This window comes from Trichosurus vulpecula, chromosome 7, assembly GCF_011100635.1.
Source record: "Trichosurus vulpecula isolate mTriVul1 chromosome 7, mTriVul1.pri, whole genome shotgun sequence".
NCBI lineage: Eukaryota > Metazoa > Chordata > Mammalia > Diprotodontia > Phalangeridae > Trichosurus > Trichosurus vulpecula.
In genome coordinates this window covers 209,261,761-209,275,859 of record NC_050579.1, presented here as the reverse complement: position 1 = coordinate 209,275,859, position 14,099 = coordinate 209,261,761, and the positions used below count along the sequence as shown (strand labels likewise).

General features: G+C 34.1%; 1 protein-coding gene across 1 annotated transcript in view; it reads left to right on the top strand.

Moving 5' to 3' along the window:
* Nucleotides 1–14,099, top strand: part of LOC118856961 (adhesion G protein-coupled receptor B3) — a 187,242-nt gene that overhangs the window by 106,579 nt on the left and 66,564 nt on the right. The window contains exons 6-9 of the mRNA XM_036767541.1: nucleotides 2,500–2,566; nucleotides 5,697–5,782; nucleotides 11,825–11,923; nucleotides 12,239–12,410. Coding sequence (XP_036623436.1) covers nucleotides 2,500–2,566; nucleotides 5,697–5,782; nucleotides 11,825–11,923; nucleotides 12,239–12,410 — 424 coding nt within the window. The remainder of the gene's footprint in view (nucleotides 1–2,499; nucleotides 2,567–5,696; nucleotides 5,783–11,824; nucleotides 11,924–12,238; nucleotides 12,411–14,099) is intronic.

The following is a 14,099-nucleotide window of genomic DNA, read 5'->3' as shown; positions in this document are numbered from 1 at the left end:
CTGCTCTGTTTTTCTAAATTGAGTTGATTCATCCTTCTTTAGGTAGCCCAATGGCCCTTTGCTTCCAGGGATTCACCATCTTGATGTTGGACTTAGTTCAGGTATCCAAAGAGCTTTATATCTACTACAATGCAGAACTACTGAACTCAAATGATTCACCAGCCTCAGCCACCCCTAACAACAGGGAGTACAGTCATTCATCACCACTCCTGGCATATTCTAGCTTCTTTTACATATACTGAAAATTAAAATTGTGTTCAAAATTGTATTACCTCTGGCATAGTCCTCCTTTGTGTACACTCTAGACTGGCTGTTCCCTTTATTTTCTTTTTCCCCATACTTGCATCTTCATTTAGCATATTGTGGACTATATTGTTAGAATCCAAATAGAATCCAAGGATTCACTATTATTGATAGAGAAAAGAGCTTGTTAAAGAAATATGTAGAGGTCTTTTTCAACTTTTTTTATCTGTTCTTTGTCCTTCCATTTTCATCTTTAAATGCTCTAAAAATGAGCTACCTTAGTTATTTCTCTCACAAATATATCTGTAAACTTGCTTTTCCACAAACTTCTTATCATTTTGTGAAATGAGACTACTTATGATCTTCTACTTATGAGACTACTTATGATCTTCTTTCCTATAACATTTTTCACAAGAATTTACTTTCTAAACTTATATTTTCCACAGCTGCCATATTTCTCTACTTGTCACTGGTAGTTCACTAGTTAAGGCAATTTTTGGACTTTCTGAGTCTCCTCAATGTGATAATTGATTTAAACCACCTAATTTCCATAGATCACAGTGACAGTTTCACTGTTTGTTCTTTAATCCATTTCACATATTTTACAATTGTTTGTTTAAATAAGTCAAACCACAGTTTCTTCAACTGTATGCCATGTCCTTCATTTTGTTTTTTTTCTTCTAATTTGATCTTTGTTCTAACAAGCTTGCAAATTGGCATTATACAAGAGAGTAATTCAGAAATGATTCACATAACAACCAGCCATTTCTTCAAAATATAATCACTTTCTTTTTCTTTCTTTTCTTTTTTGATGAACATGCTATTTACCATATTCAGTGCCTCATAATTCTCTTCTTGAAGACACTATTCATATCCTATAGCAGGGATTAGCAAAATCCTTGATCATCTAAGAATAGTTTTCACATTCTTAAAATAGTAAAAACTATTCTTAGCTTATTGACTACACAAAATCAGGCAGCAGGCTTGGCCATAGTTTGATGATACCTGTTCTATAGGTTTGGGGCTGATGTATGTACTGTGCAAGTTTTTCTCTCAAGTCTTACATCTGAACCATGTTTTCCAACATGTTTTTCACCATCCTCCCTTAGATTCAAATTTGCATTGAAATCAACTGTATTTAAAAAAACATGTTGTTTTAATTTGGATGATCTTTTTTGTATATTCTTCATATACCTACCATACTTCCTCATGCTCTGCAATAGGCATCAATATATAAGTTGCTGTTATCTTCCTGGTAGTTTTTAGTTTTGTTTTTGATTTTTGCAAATGCTTATCATGAATACTGCAAATATGAAATGACCAATGAAATAATCACTCTGGGTTCCTTTGGATGCATGATGAAAGCATGGAGGGGTTAGAGGGTTGTTTACTAAGAAGAAATTTTGAAATAAACTACTGTTCCCAAAAGTTAAAAATAAGTACCTTAAAAGATGGGAATAATGACTTGCTCTCAGTAGTGTGAAAAGCTTCCCTCAGGCAGCCTTCTCCTACCTATTCTAAATTATATATATTCAACCAATGACTAGTAAGACAGGCCACCTGTGGCAAGGTACATACCATCTCCATTTTCCTAAGTAATGTGAGAATGAATGTGTGTTTCCTTATCTGTTTTCCCATGGCTCTATCCATATAAATTTATATTATTTTCCAAATGCCAAAATTGAAATAAACACAGCTGCATTAATTTTCATTCAAAATCTAAAATTTGGTGAATTTCTTTAGTAATCTGCAAAGATATAGAGGCAAGTAATGCATGCAAAATGTAGAATATGCATGTCTTTGCTTTTAAACAAATTTCTTCCAATATATTGAAGGCCTTCAGGAAGAGCAGGTAAATGGCATGTCTGAAACTTTTAAGACTAGCTGTCTCTGCTTAAAAGGGCAGTTGAAAATTTTGATAGTAGATGGCAAATAGTATTTTTTAAACCACCCTAAATTTTCACTTCAGGGCTGAAAACAAACATAAGAGATCTCACTGCAATGGTAATTTTTTTGTAAAAGTTTTAATTACCTGAAAATAAGGTTTTATGCTGAAAATTCCTTTCCAGTGAGAACTGTTCAATATATGGAATGGTATGATTCTAGCCTTTTCCCCCTTATGTGTAATTTTTATATGCTTTTCCAGTGTTCTAGAATTCCAAAGAGAAATTGGTAAGCCAAATTATTTGTATCATGCTTCAATGGTTTAATACTCATCACTAATTTTTGTTAGTTCTTATCTAATATTCTTTCCAGCTGCTGGCTATCTCTTGAAGGAGGGCTACTCTATGCTTTTGTTGGGCCTGCTGCTGCTGTTGTCCTGGTAAACATCAAAATCACCTTATTTTCTTCTCTGAGCAAAGAAAGGCTATTTTATAACAATTAAATTGACTATTTCACTAGTCATTGCATGCTGTATAGAAGTCTTAGCATCTGATGCACTGTTATGTTGATTTTATTTGACTTCATAATGCCCTACAGGAAGTACATGACTACTCTGAAATCTTATTTTGAGTTGCAAGTAACAGGGGGAAAAGTGTTCATATGTTTGGGCTTTCATTTATACTGTACAATTACAGTTGTATAGGGAAGCCATGGTTAACTTAAAATCTTTGCCCTTTAACACACAACATTTCACTCATTGTGCTTTATTTATTTGTCGGGGGTTTTGCCACGCATTCTTTCTGGAATATCTCATAAAGGTCCCCATTTCTTGAGAATGACAAAAGCATCATCAAAACAAACCCCTATGAAATACACAAAGGTTATGGGTTTTTTTCCATTTGTGAAACCCAGAAGCAATTTCTTCATAGCTCTAACTGTAGAACATCACCCCAAAATGAACATTAATTCTGCTACTAATTTGCCTTTGTCTTTCTTAATAAGGACATCTCATTTTATTGATACCAAGTCTCTTTCCCCTCAATAAATCTGGAAAGTGAGCAAGGGGTTGGGGGGCAGCCTGAATTAAATCCAGAGATCCTCATCTCTGTGCAATTAGCTTTCTAATTGGAAAACTGTTCCTCAGTTTCTTAAATGATTCTTGCAATAAATTGGAAGCAAATGGAAAAGTTTCCTCAGCACCCTAAATGAATAACTTTCCTTCTTTTAAAGTTTGGTCCTTTCTGCCTTTAAACATTTTCAACATAGCAAGGAGCTAAAGCTACACATGATTTATAATAGAAATAAAATCCAGGCATGGGTTAGATAAGGACCTAAAAAGATAGGATGTATTAGATGTGCTTTTATCTTCTGTGTTGAATCTTGATTCAGTGGATAGGATCATTTCCCTAAGCTACTATGTTAATGTTTCACTAACCCTAAAATAAAGAAAACCGTTGTGTGTGATAGAAACACTGCTATTATAGTCTTTGGGGGAACAATCAATTCCTGTCTGCATGCTACGATTATAATAGAATCTATGACATACAACATTTCTCCTAGTTTCAATAATGAGTCAGAAGATAAATAACTCTTTCCTTGATTAAACAGTAACTTGGCAGTTGGCAATTTTTTATGAGGAAAGGGATTTATACCCACTAAAAGTGGTATGGCTCTTCTTTATAGCATCAGTCAAACTGAGTCAAATTATAAAACCCACATGGCTTGAGCGAATTCACAGTTTTAACTACTTTGTATTGAAATTTGCAAATCATTTTATAAACCAAAAAGGGAAAAAAAAACACTCTCTTGAAATCCCAATATGTGGTTTACTCATCTGTAACAGATGATTCTGTTGCCCCATTCAGAAATATTGTCTTGGGTGGGGAGGCCAAAATAGAAGAGAAAGAAGAACAAAATAAAACAAAACAATTTTTTATATATTCAGTAATAAAGTCCTTTGAGTGAGTTGACTTCAACTGGTCAGCTCCTTCTGATTCATGGCTTTTTTTCTTTTTTTTTCATTAAATAATTTTTTTTTTAATTTTTAATTTACAACATTCAGTTCCACAAGTTTTTGAGTTCCAAATTTTCTTCCCCTCCCTCCCCTCCCCTCCCCTCTCCTCCCCAAGATGGCATGGAATCTGATATATGTTTTACATATACTTTCCCATTAAACTTATTTATACAATAGTCAAGTTGTAAAGAAGAATTATAACCAATGGAATGAATCATGAGAAAGAAGAAACAAAACCAAAAAAGAAGGTAAAAAAAGAGAGAGCCAATGGTTTGCCTCAGTCTGCATTCAGACTCCACAGTTCTTTCTCTGGATGTAGATAGCTCTTTCCATCATGAGTCCTTTGGAGCTGTCTTTGAACCTTGTATTGCTGAGAACAGCCAAGTCTATCAAAGTCAGTCATTACAGAAGCCATATGACTGTGGTTGTGTTCAATGTTCTCCTGGTTCTGCTTCCCTCACGCAGCATCATATCATGTAGGCCTTTCCAGGTTATTATGAAGTCCATATGTTCCCCATTTCTTATAGCACAATAGTATTCCATTACAGGCATATGCCACAACTTGTTTAGCCATTCCCCAAGTGATGGACATCCCCTTGATTTCCAGTTCTTTGCTACCACAAAAAGAGCTTCTATAAATATTTTTGTACATAGATTCGTCACTTTTTTGGACCAATCCTGAGAAGCTATTATAAACAGTTAAAAAGGGGAGACATTTCATTCTGTCATTTACATTTTCAATAGAGAAAGAAAACTATGTATAATTACATCTCAGCTGAAATATCTAAAAGATTTTTAAAGTGAAAGTAAGAGGAACATTAAAAGGAAATATTGAAGCATGTTTGATAGAGCATACTGTAAAAAAAACAGTGCTTTGATAGTCGTCTTGAAAAATTAATTTCTTAAAAGATCCCAATGATCTACTACAGATTTGTCCTTTCAGTTGGTAAGGCCTGACTTGTACCACAAAATGTCATCCTTTCTTAATTATATAGACTTTTTTCTCCTGTGAGGATCCTGGGCTCTCTGACACGAAAGCCTGGAAAAATGACCCAGGTCTAGTGACAAAAACATCCTTGCCTCATACATCCAATCCCCTAGATTATGGCCAGATTATCAAAGGTATAAGTAAGATGAAGACAGGCTACTATAACCAAATTGATTTTCTGGTTTTAGGACCATGTGGGAATAGAGGAAAGGGAGGAGAATATCAGATTGCCTTGGTAATGTTTTAAGGAGAGTTAAGGGGACTTGGGGGAGGGTAGTTGAAAACTAACTCGTGTATTTTTTTGCAAAAGATGAAAACTGAGGATGTTTCAAAATTATTAAAGTAACAGCCTGGTATTAAAATTATCAAGTATTGCAATGTTCCCCTACCTGGAATGTGCTTCAAACAGTAATATTAGTAGTATTGCTATTGTCATGAGGAATATGCTAACCCATGTTGCTATGTTTGTGAATGTTGAATTGATTAGAGATTAATTTCAAGCATAATAGATGTTACTAGATTCCTTTCACTACCATTGAAAGGTCAACTGTTGTTTCTATTTGACAGGTCAACATGGTGATTGGCATTTTGGTATTTAATAAACTTGTTTCCAGAGATGGGATCCTAGATAAAAAGCTCAAACACAGAGCCGGGTAAGCTGCAATTGGTAGATTATGAAGATTCATTACCAGTGAATCTCATCTTTTCAGTTCCAGATACTCATCAAATGCATTTGACTGTGCTTTGAATTTTGTTCTCCATGTACTGATGTGTTTGGTAGATTTCATCCATTCCAAAAGTTGCAGTTGTACTGTCCTCAGGGAACGTGACCAAAAATGCCCAATCATAATAAAACACAAACTAAAGTATTAAGTTAATTTTTAAAGATGCTGATTTTGGTCTTGCCCACCAAAAACATTAAAACCTAAAGGGTATCTATGAAGTAGTTGTTCTTAGATAAGACACTAAGTTATTCTTCAGATGCCCTTGTTCCTGTTAGCTAAAAAAAAAAAAAAAAGCCGAGAGGCCAGTGAAAAAAACAGCTTATGGTTTACAGGTGAAGTGCCTGCCAAGAGGCCGAAAAAGTTTTTGTTTTTCCTTCAGAGATTTACCTTTGACTTTTTATGTTAAAATCTAGTTCCTCATGTATAATGATATCTTGTCAAACAGCATTCTTATGAGCTATTCACAGTTTTCACATTCACATTTCATCTGCTTATAAAATTGATAAAAACATCTCTCTGAATTAATTCTGCTGTTATTGTATTACCACCATACCTAATGACTTAATGAAGACATTTCATATGCAGATTGATGTCAGCTTTCTAGGGTTACATTGTCACCCTTTGTAAGCTAGTAGAAATGTGAATGAAACATTAACTCTCTAGTCTTCCCTTTGTATCTATACATATATTTTATACCTTTCATTTTCACCTACTCATTCTCTCTCTCTCTCTCTCTCTCTCTCTCTCTCTCTGTCTCTGTCTCTGTCTCTCTCTTAGAAAGTAATTGCAGCATAATTCAGAACTTATTCTGCAATTGTTCTCTTTTCTTTCATAACCTACAAGCTATATCTGATAAGCTATCTAGTGCTATTTAACATTTGTAGTATTTTATCACCTATTAGTCAGAATTTTGACATTCCTTCAAAGCAATATTATCTTTGTGAAGATCTTCATGACAAAATACATTAGTTACATGGAACAGTTACACTTATTTTATTTTGCTAGTATAGGACTAATTTTTTTTAACATGTAAATTTCAGATCATTCATGTCATATCTATAGTTCTGTTTTAGGACAACAAAAATGTTAGTCTAAATAGTTGAGTGAATATAACATTTCATTTAGTGTTCATACATTATTCACCCTCAAAAAATAATAGCTTAAATAATCTCAGACTGAGCATGCACACAATACGCACACACATACACACACCACTTCTTGAAGGTCCAAGCAAATCTTGGAAAAACAAATTTCTATACCCATAGCTTCCCACACTAATGAAATAACATTCTGAACCCAGAAATAAAGACAAATGTACATGCAAACATGTGTGTATATACACATATATTTACATGTTGTATGTCATTGTTTTAAAGTATGTTTTTAAAATGAAAATTCTATCTGTAAATAACTATTAGCTAATTAATGATGAATTAGAATTCTTTTTATACATCTATTGTGAAAGATAATGATTTATTAGCATGAATAATGAGAGCCTTGGGAGCAATTTTAACTGGCAAATGTATGAAATTCCAAAATACTTGTAGAAAGTTAAATCTATTATTCACTTAATGAACACTAACATCTTCAATGAAAAGAAATTTAATTCTATGAACAGAATAGATTAAGTAAGAATAAAAATGACTCTGATGAAGTTGCTACATGGTCTTCTTTTCTATAGCAAGGAAGCTCTATTCTGTCTTTAGCCATAACATATATATCAAGATTTCAAATGCATTTTTGAAATAGTTTTTATCAGTTATACCATAATCTATACAAAGTATAGATAAAATGAAATATGAATTACCCCTTTAAAATTATTATCATAATGATAAGGTATAAATTGTACCAAAAATAAATGGCAAAAACCTCAAGTCTGTGTGTTGGAGATGGATTTAGAAAACATAGTTTAGTTATTAATATGATTAATAATAATAATATAATTCAGTTGAAATAACTTCTATTCTTGCATATAGAAGGGTATCTAGTTTACAAAATAATTTTTTATACTGTGATTAATAGGAATTTAATCAATGAACAATGTTGTCTATAGAGCATTGTCTCCACCGGGAAAATTTAATTTTTAAAAAAATCAATCAATTATTTTAGATGTAATTGTGTTATGAAGAAGTTTGTCTCTCTACATTTTCCTTCTACTTTTTTACCCACAAATTCAATTGATATTTACTATTGAATACAAAATGTAATGTCTAGAAAATATCTACCATTCTTATAAAATAACTAATTATATGGCAGAGTAGAATAAAAAAAATTTGTTATATCAATACCCATGTAAAATAATAGCAATAGTTTTCTTAAAATGCTAATGAGGGTAAGAGAATGACAAAAATAGAATCATACAATCATATTGTGCTCCCAAATCTCAAAAAGAAAATTCCATTTGTGTTACCTTTTCTTGTTTATGGAAGCCCCCTTAAAACAGCAGTTTTACTTTAGCAGCCTAAAGAAAAGGACCTATATAGTGGAGAGAGCACTGGATTTGAATCAGGAAGATATGAGTTCAAATTTTCCCTCAGATACTTATTAATGCAAAGCATTAAAGTTCCATTGGCCTCAGATTATCCTTCTATTAACAGAAGAGAACAATGTAATATCCTCTACAAACCTTAAAATGGGTTAAATTAAGGCTAGTGATCATTGTTGTTGCTTCTTGTTGTTGTTAGGCTAATCTGTAGCCAGAAGGGTAAATTATATATGAAAAATATCTTGAGACTTTTCCAGAAGGAAGAGGTTAGGTTCATCTCAGGAAAGCAAAGCTTTGATGCGTCTGGTATGGCATTTTATGGAACAATTTGCATTGTTTTCATTCTTGCAAAATGATTGATAGGCAAGGCACTGGGGCCTACAGAGAGTAGGGGATAACATTTGGAAAGGGGTAATTGATGCAGAAGGCTGTCAAAACAAAGTTCTACTTACATTAGATGCTGTAGGTGAGATTGGCAAAGCTTCTTCTTCTTCCATGGGCTCTCGGGAGAATAGCTGTTACTTGAGCACTGGACAAGTCTTAAACTTTGGGAAATTCAAGTCGTCCTTACTAGCCAGGAGCTTTCATTTTACAAAGCAAAAATTCCTAAAATAAGACAAAAGAGGTATTTGCTGTTGTTAAAAAAAACAAGCTTATTGCTGCTCTCACTTTATGAAACTTAATAGTCACTTCATCTATGTTTTTTCCTCTTGTGTTTATAAGCAGTTCTGTGAGATGCGTGGTAGACTTATTTTCTTGGATCTAAAATTAAAAGGTCTTTGGATTATAGATTTAGAACCAGAATAAACTTAGAGGATCCAGCCCACTTAATTTTCACAGATGAGACTGAGGCAGAGAGGATAGGTGACTTTCCCAAAGACACCCACGCAGCAGTGGGTGGCAAAAGAAGGATCAAAATACAGGTCCTCTGACTCCTAACCCATTCTTCTTCCATTGCACCAGGGTACCAACTTTAAAGTTACATCAGGGGCAGCTAGGTGGCACAGTGGATAGAGCCTCAGCCCTGGAGTCAGGAGGACCTGAGTTCAAATACGGGCTCACACACTTGACACTTACTAGCTGAGTGACTCTAGGCAAGTCACTTAACCCCAATTGCCTCACAAAAAAATAAAATCGCATTAATTACATCATGATAAAAATTATTGTCCCCATTTCTAAAGGCAAATATTTTGAAGTTAAGAAAGGGATATATAGGTTGTAAGAAGAATATCTCTATCATGAAAGTCCCTTCTTCCCCATCTCACTCACTCACGAAATCAGGGTTAGAATTAGAATGCTGAAGGTGTCTCAGGCCATTTTGTACCAGGTACCATTGGTTAGAATCATCCTTGACTTAAAACAAATGGAGAATCATAGATTTAGAGCCTGAGGGGATCTTAGAGATCATCTAGTCCAAACTCCTTATTTTACAAACCAGGAAACTGAGGTCCAAGGAGGCTAAATGATTTGTACAAGATCACATGAGGAGTAAATGGTAAAGTCAGGGTCCTCTAACTCCAAATCCAGTGCTCTTTTCATTCCACTATGTTGTCTAGTCAAAAATTATTTTATGTACTTTATGTTCCACATATACATCAAATACCATAAAGAGCCTAGCTCTTTAACTCATGTCACAAGTTTTATTTCTAGAAAAATATGAAATTAGACTGAAGAAATCCTAAAAAGTATTTTTGGGCAAAAAAATGGACTAGAGAGTCATCATTGCCCTCATCAATATTTCTTTTTGGAGATGCTAGTGAAACAAGAAGGCAGCATGGAAATATAGTCTTGGATTATTGGCACAAGGCAAAATGAGATTTCAATTAAATTATCTTTTATTATAGCAAGCTAAGAAACTTATGCCATGCTTTTAAAATTAACATTTAGTAACCCTTGGCCAGTGGCCATGTTTTGAAGGTCTATAGATAAATTAGCTTTACTAAAGAGGGAAAGATTAGTGTATACTTTCAACCATGAAGCAACATATTATCTGTGAGACAATAGAAAGAACCTAGTAGGGAAACAGATTTTGAACAGCAATATTTGGTCTCGTTAAAAGCTGAAACAAGCAAAAAGGCTAGGTCCACCTGAGAAAATCTGTTTTGTTTCAAAATACATAAGATTATCTGTCAGAGCCTTCGTGAAACAAATTGAATAGGGATGTAGTACCCTTTTTTGGTGAGTGGAGACAGGGGAATGGGATATGGCTTAGTAATGCAAGTGATTCAAGGTCAGTCTATATTTTTCCCCCATCAGAAAAAACTACTGTTTTGCACATGGGTTCTACTTATATTCTTTTCTCTAATTTGGAAATTCCTGTTATTATTCGTATTCCTGAATTAAATTAATTTATTTTCCCACATTTTCACAATATACATTCCAAAATGAGAAGAGAGAGAACTAATTTACTGTCATATAACAAAGGTATACATACCTAGCTGGAAAATTGTTCTGTAACTTTATGGTTAAGAAAAAAATTAGGAAAAATTATTATTTCATATATAATCTGAATTTAGAATTGGATGGCAGAAAATATCATTGGAAATACTTTGGTTCAAAGCTTTCTTCTTGGTTTTGCCATGAAAATATTTTATCATTATATATCAAGGTGTATGTTTATTTTCAAGAGACCTGTTTCCCCAAGATTATATGTGTAACATTTTCCTTGTAGTATGGAGTTGGTCACATGATGCAGTAGACTGTAAGTTAGCTAAATTCCAAGCTAATCTGAAAAATATCCACAAAAATCTTAGTTGTCTAGCTAGAGTTTTCAACAAAATGTTCAGAAATGAATATTTTGAACTTAATGCTTGCCTACTGTGTTTTATTAAAGCATTAGAGTCTATCATCTTTTTATTCCCAATTAATAATTCATTGTATTTCATACATTTCAGCCCCTATATTCAGACCATCTTAAAACATGAACAAAAAAAATTTAACTAACAAGAAATTTAAGCATGTAAACCCATTGTGGGTAGGGAAGTAAATAATACACTAAGTAAGAATTGGAATAATTTTTTGCATATTTCTGCTTGTTTTAATAACTTTTAAGATGTTTGATATTTTCCATCTCATAAAGGTATCCACACATGGTTCTTCCTCAGATAAATGTGGATACCTCTTCTGCAGACAGGAACACCGGTCTGAATAAAGGGATTTCATTGTATGTCTACACTAGCACATGCTTATGTTTAGCTTAGTGTATTCAGCAACGTTGATCTTTAGGCACAAGGGCCATTAATACTGTAAATGATGAAAATATGCTTTGCATGGAATGAAGGCCCAGAGTGTTAAAAGTTAATTTTTTAAAAAATGTATAGTACAAATGCAGCTTTACAACAGCCTAGCACATTTCATTCATCTTTGATAAGTACTCTTATTTTTCTGCATGAAATCGTATTTAAAAGCTAACTTGCAGTAGCAACGTTTTTTTTGGTGAAAATTCAATATTTTGTTCTTTTTGTGGGTGTTCTGTTTGTTTGCAGTCAGATGAGTGAGCCTCATAGCGGTTTGACGCTCAAATGTGCCAAGTGTGGAGTAGTTTCAACAACAGCTTTGTCAGCCACCACCGCCAGTAATGCCATGTTAGTCCTAATCATTTACATCTTCTTGTTACAAATCTTATACAGTGCATGTGAAAAAATGCTATGATGAAAATTGTGTTTGCTAATACTATAGCTCTGAACATGCTTAATATTTATAATTGGCAACAGCCTTTATAACTACCATGGGATATTCTGTATAGAAAATAAAATATTAGAATGTTATAAACTTTGTGGTTTCCATGTTAATGGTCTTGTTGCCACCTGTAAAGATGCCTGGTTTAGCGGTGGGTTTGGTTTCTCTTGTGGGACTGGCACACAGCGTTACGTCATGTGGTTTTCTCTGTCTCTGAATAGGGCATCTCTTTGGAGCTCCTGTGTCGTATTGCCTCTCCTGGCTCTGACATGGATGTCTGCTGTTCTGGCCATGACAGACAAAAGATCTATCCTCTTTCAGATACTTTTTGCAGTATTTGATTCATTGCAAGGCTTTGTTATTGTCATGGTCCACTGCATTCTTCGAAGAGAGGTAAATAGTTCAACCTTGGGGAAAAGGGAAGTGGGTTGGGAAGGGTTGGAAAGCATTTGGACTTCCTAATGTGTGTGATCTTTCACTTTCAATATTAAGTTCTTTATGGTAAAACCAGTTAACTAGAGAACAGGGCACTCAGAACCCCAAAGCCGAAATCAGGCTTTAAGAAATTATTTGAAAGTACCATTATTATTCAGAAAGAGACAGTTTCAAATAGATGGGGGTCTGCCCACAGCAAAGAATAACCTCCAGGTAGCAAGAGATAGGGATGAAAGACTATGAAACCAAATTGAAAGATCAGTATATCTACCCAGGGCAATAGCGGATGAGAGGGCAAGCAGGTAAAGTTGGATTAAGGCAACAAAAGAAACAGGAACTCCTCCTCTGTTTAAATCAGGCTTCTAAAGACAATTCATACCTCATCCTCTGATCTGAATTTTAAATTATCTCATTTTAAACAGGAAAGTATTGAAGATTAATGAGTAGTTCTTTTGGCTCTTTATTAAATTGCAGGAAAGGTCACTAGTGTATAAAAAAGGTTAGTAGTTTTCATATGGATGTTTATACTTAGCAAATAAAAAAGCATGCTAAGTTTGCCATGATTAGCAGTAGTTGTCCATGGCAGCCTGGGATCTAAGATGGCAGAATTCCTTCAGGTAATGTTTGAAGTTTATTGCCAGGAGTGAGTGAAGAAACAAGCTATCCTTCACCATCACAGCCACTGAACTTCACCAAATGTCCCCAGAACTGTGATTTATTTCAAACTTGATTTGTTTAGTGATGGAATACTATTTTCCAACCTGTGTGAAAAGAGTTCTGAAAGCCTGCAAACACTGACACGATATTTAGAAGGTTACTTTATGAGTCATTTTAATGTTTGCCCTGGGGATGAGTGCAGACAGGAACACTGAGAACCCATAAGACTTCGCTTCGTGTTAAGGATTTAAAGAGATTGTTCTACCTTGTCATATTGTATTATTTGCCTTGTCCATTAGAGATCTAAATATGTACACATACATACACACACATTCCATAAACATAACCAACTCTTAGCCCTTACCCAAACAGCTTTTGAAGACATTGCCAGCCCCCTGTGTAGCTTACAGATGTCAACCTCCTGTGCATATTTATTGCCTGTAAGCCTCTTGTATGACAGCAAGCAATGGATTCAAATTGAACATTTATTCATATTCCTAAGGAGGTAATTTCATAACTTAAAAAAATCTGATTAAAGTTGCAGTTTCAAAGACAGAGTATTCCAGCATCACTAAAAAATTACTACACAGTGCTTCAGGCTGAAGAAGCTACCAAATATCAACCATTATTGTTGTGATTTGTTTGTTATTGTTGGGTTTGGCTGTCGTTATTAGCAAAGGGTAACTTCTTTAAAGATAAGGGTGGTGATAATAAGAGTTTTTCACTAGCATTTCGATAATGCTCTAAGGTTTCCAAAACATTCTTTGTCTATAATCTTGTTTGAACCTCAAATAAACCCTGTAGGATTCTACTAACTTCATTTTAAAAATTATAAAACTAAGGTTCGAAAAAAGTTAACTGACTCGTCCATGATCACATACCTATCAGAAACAAGACTTCTTCCCAAGACTCTCTCTACTTCAAATCTAGCACTATTTCATACTGCTTCTTTCTCAACCTTGGATAAAAATTATCCAACAATTTAACTGA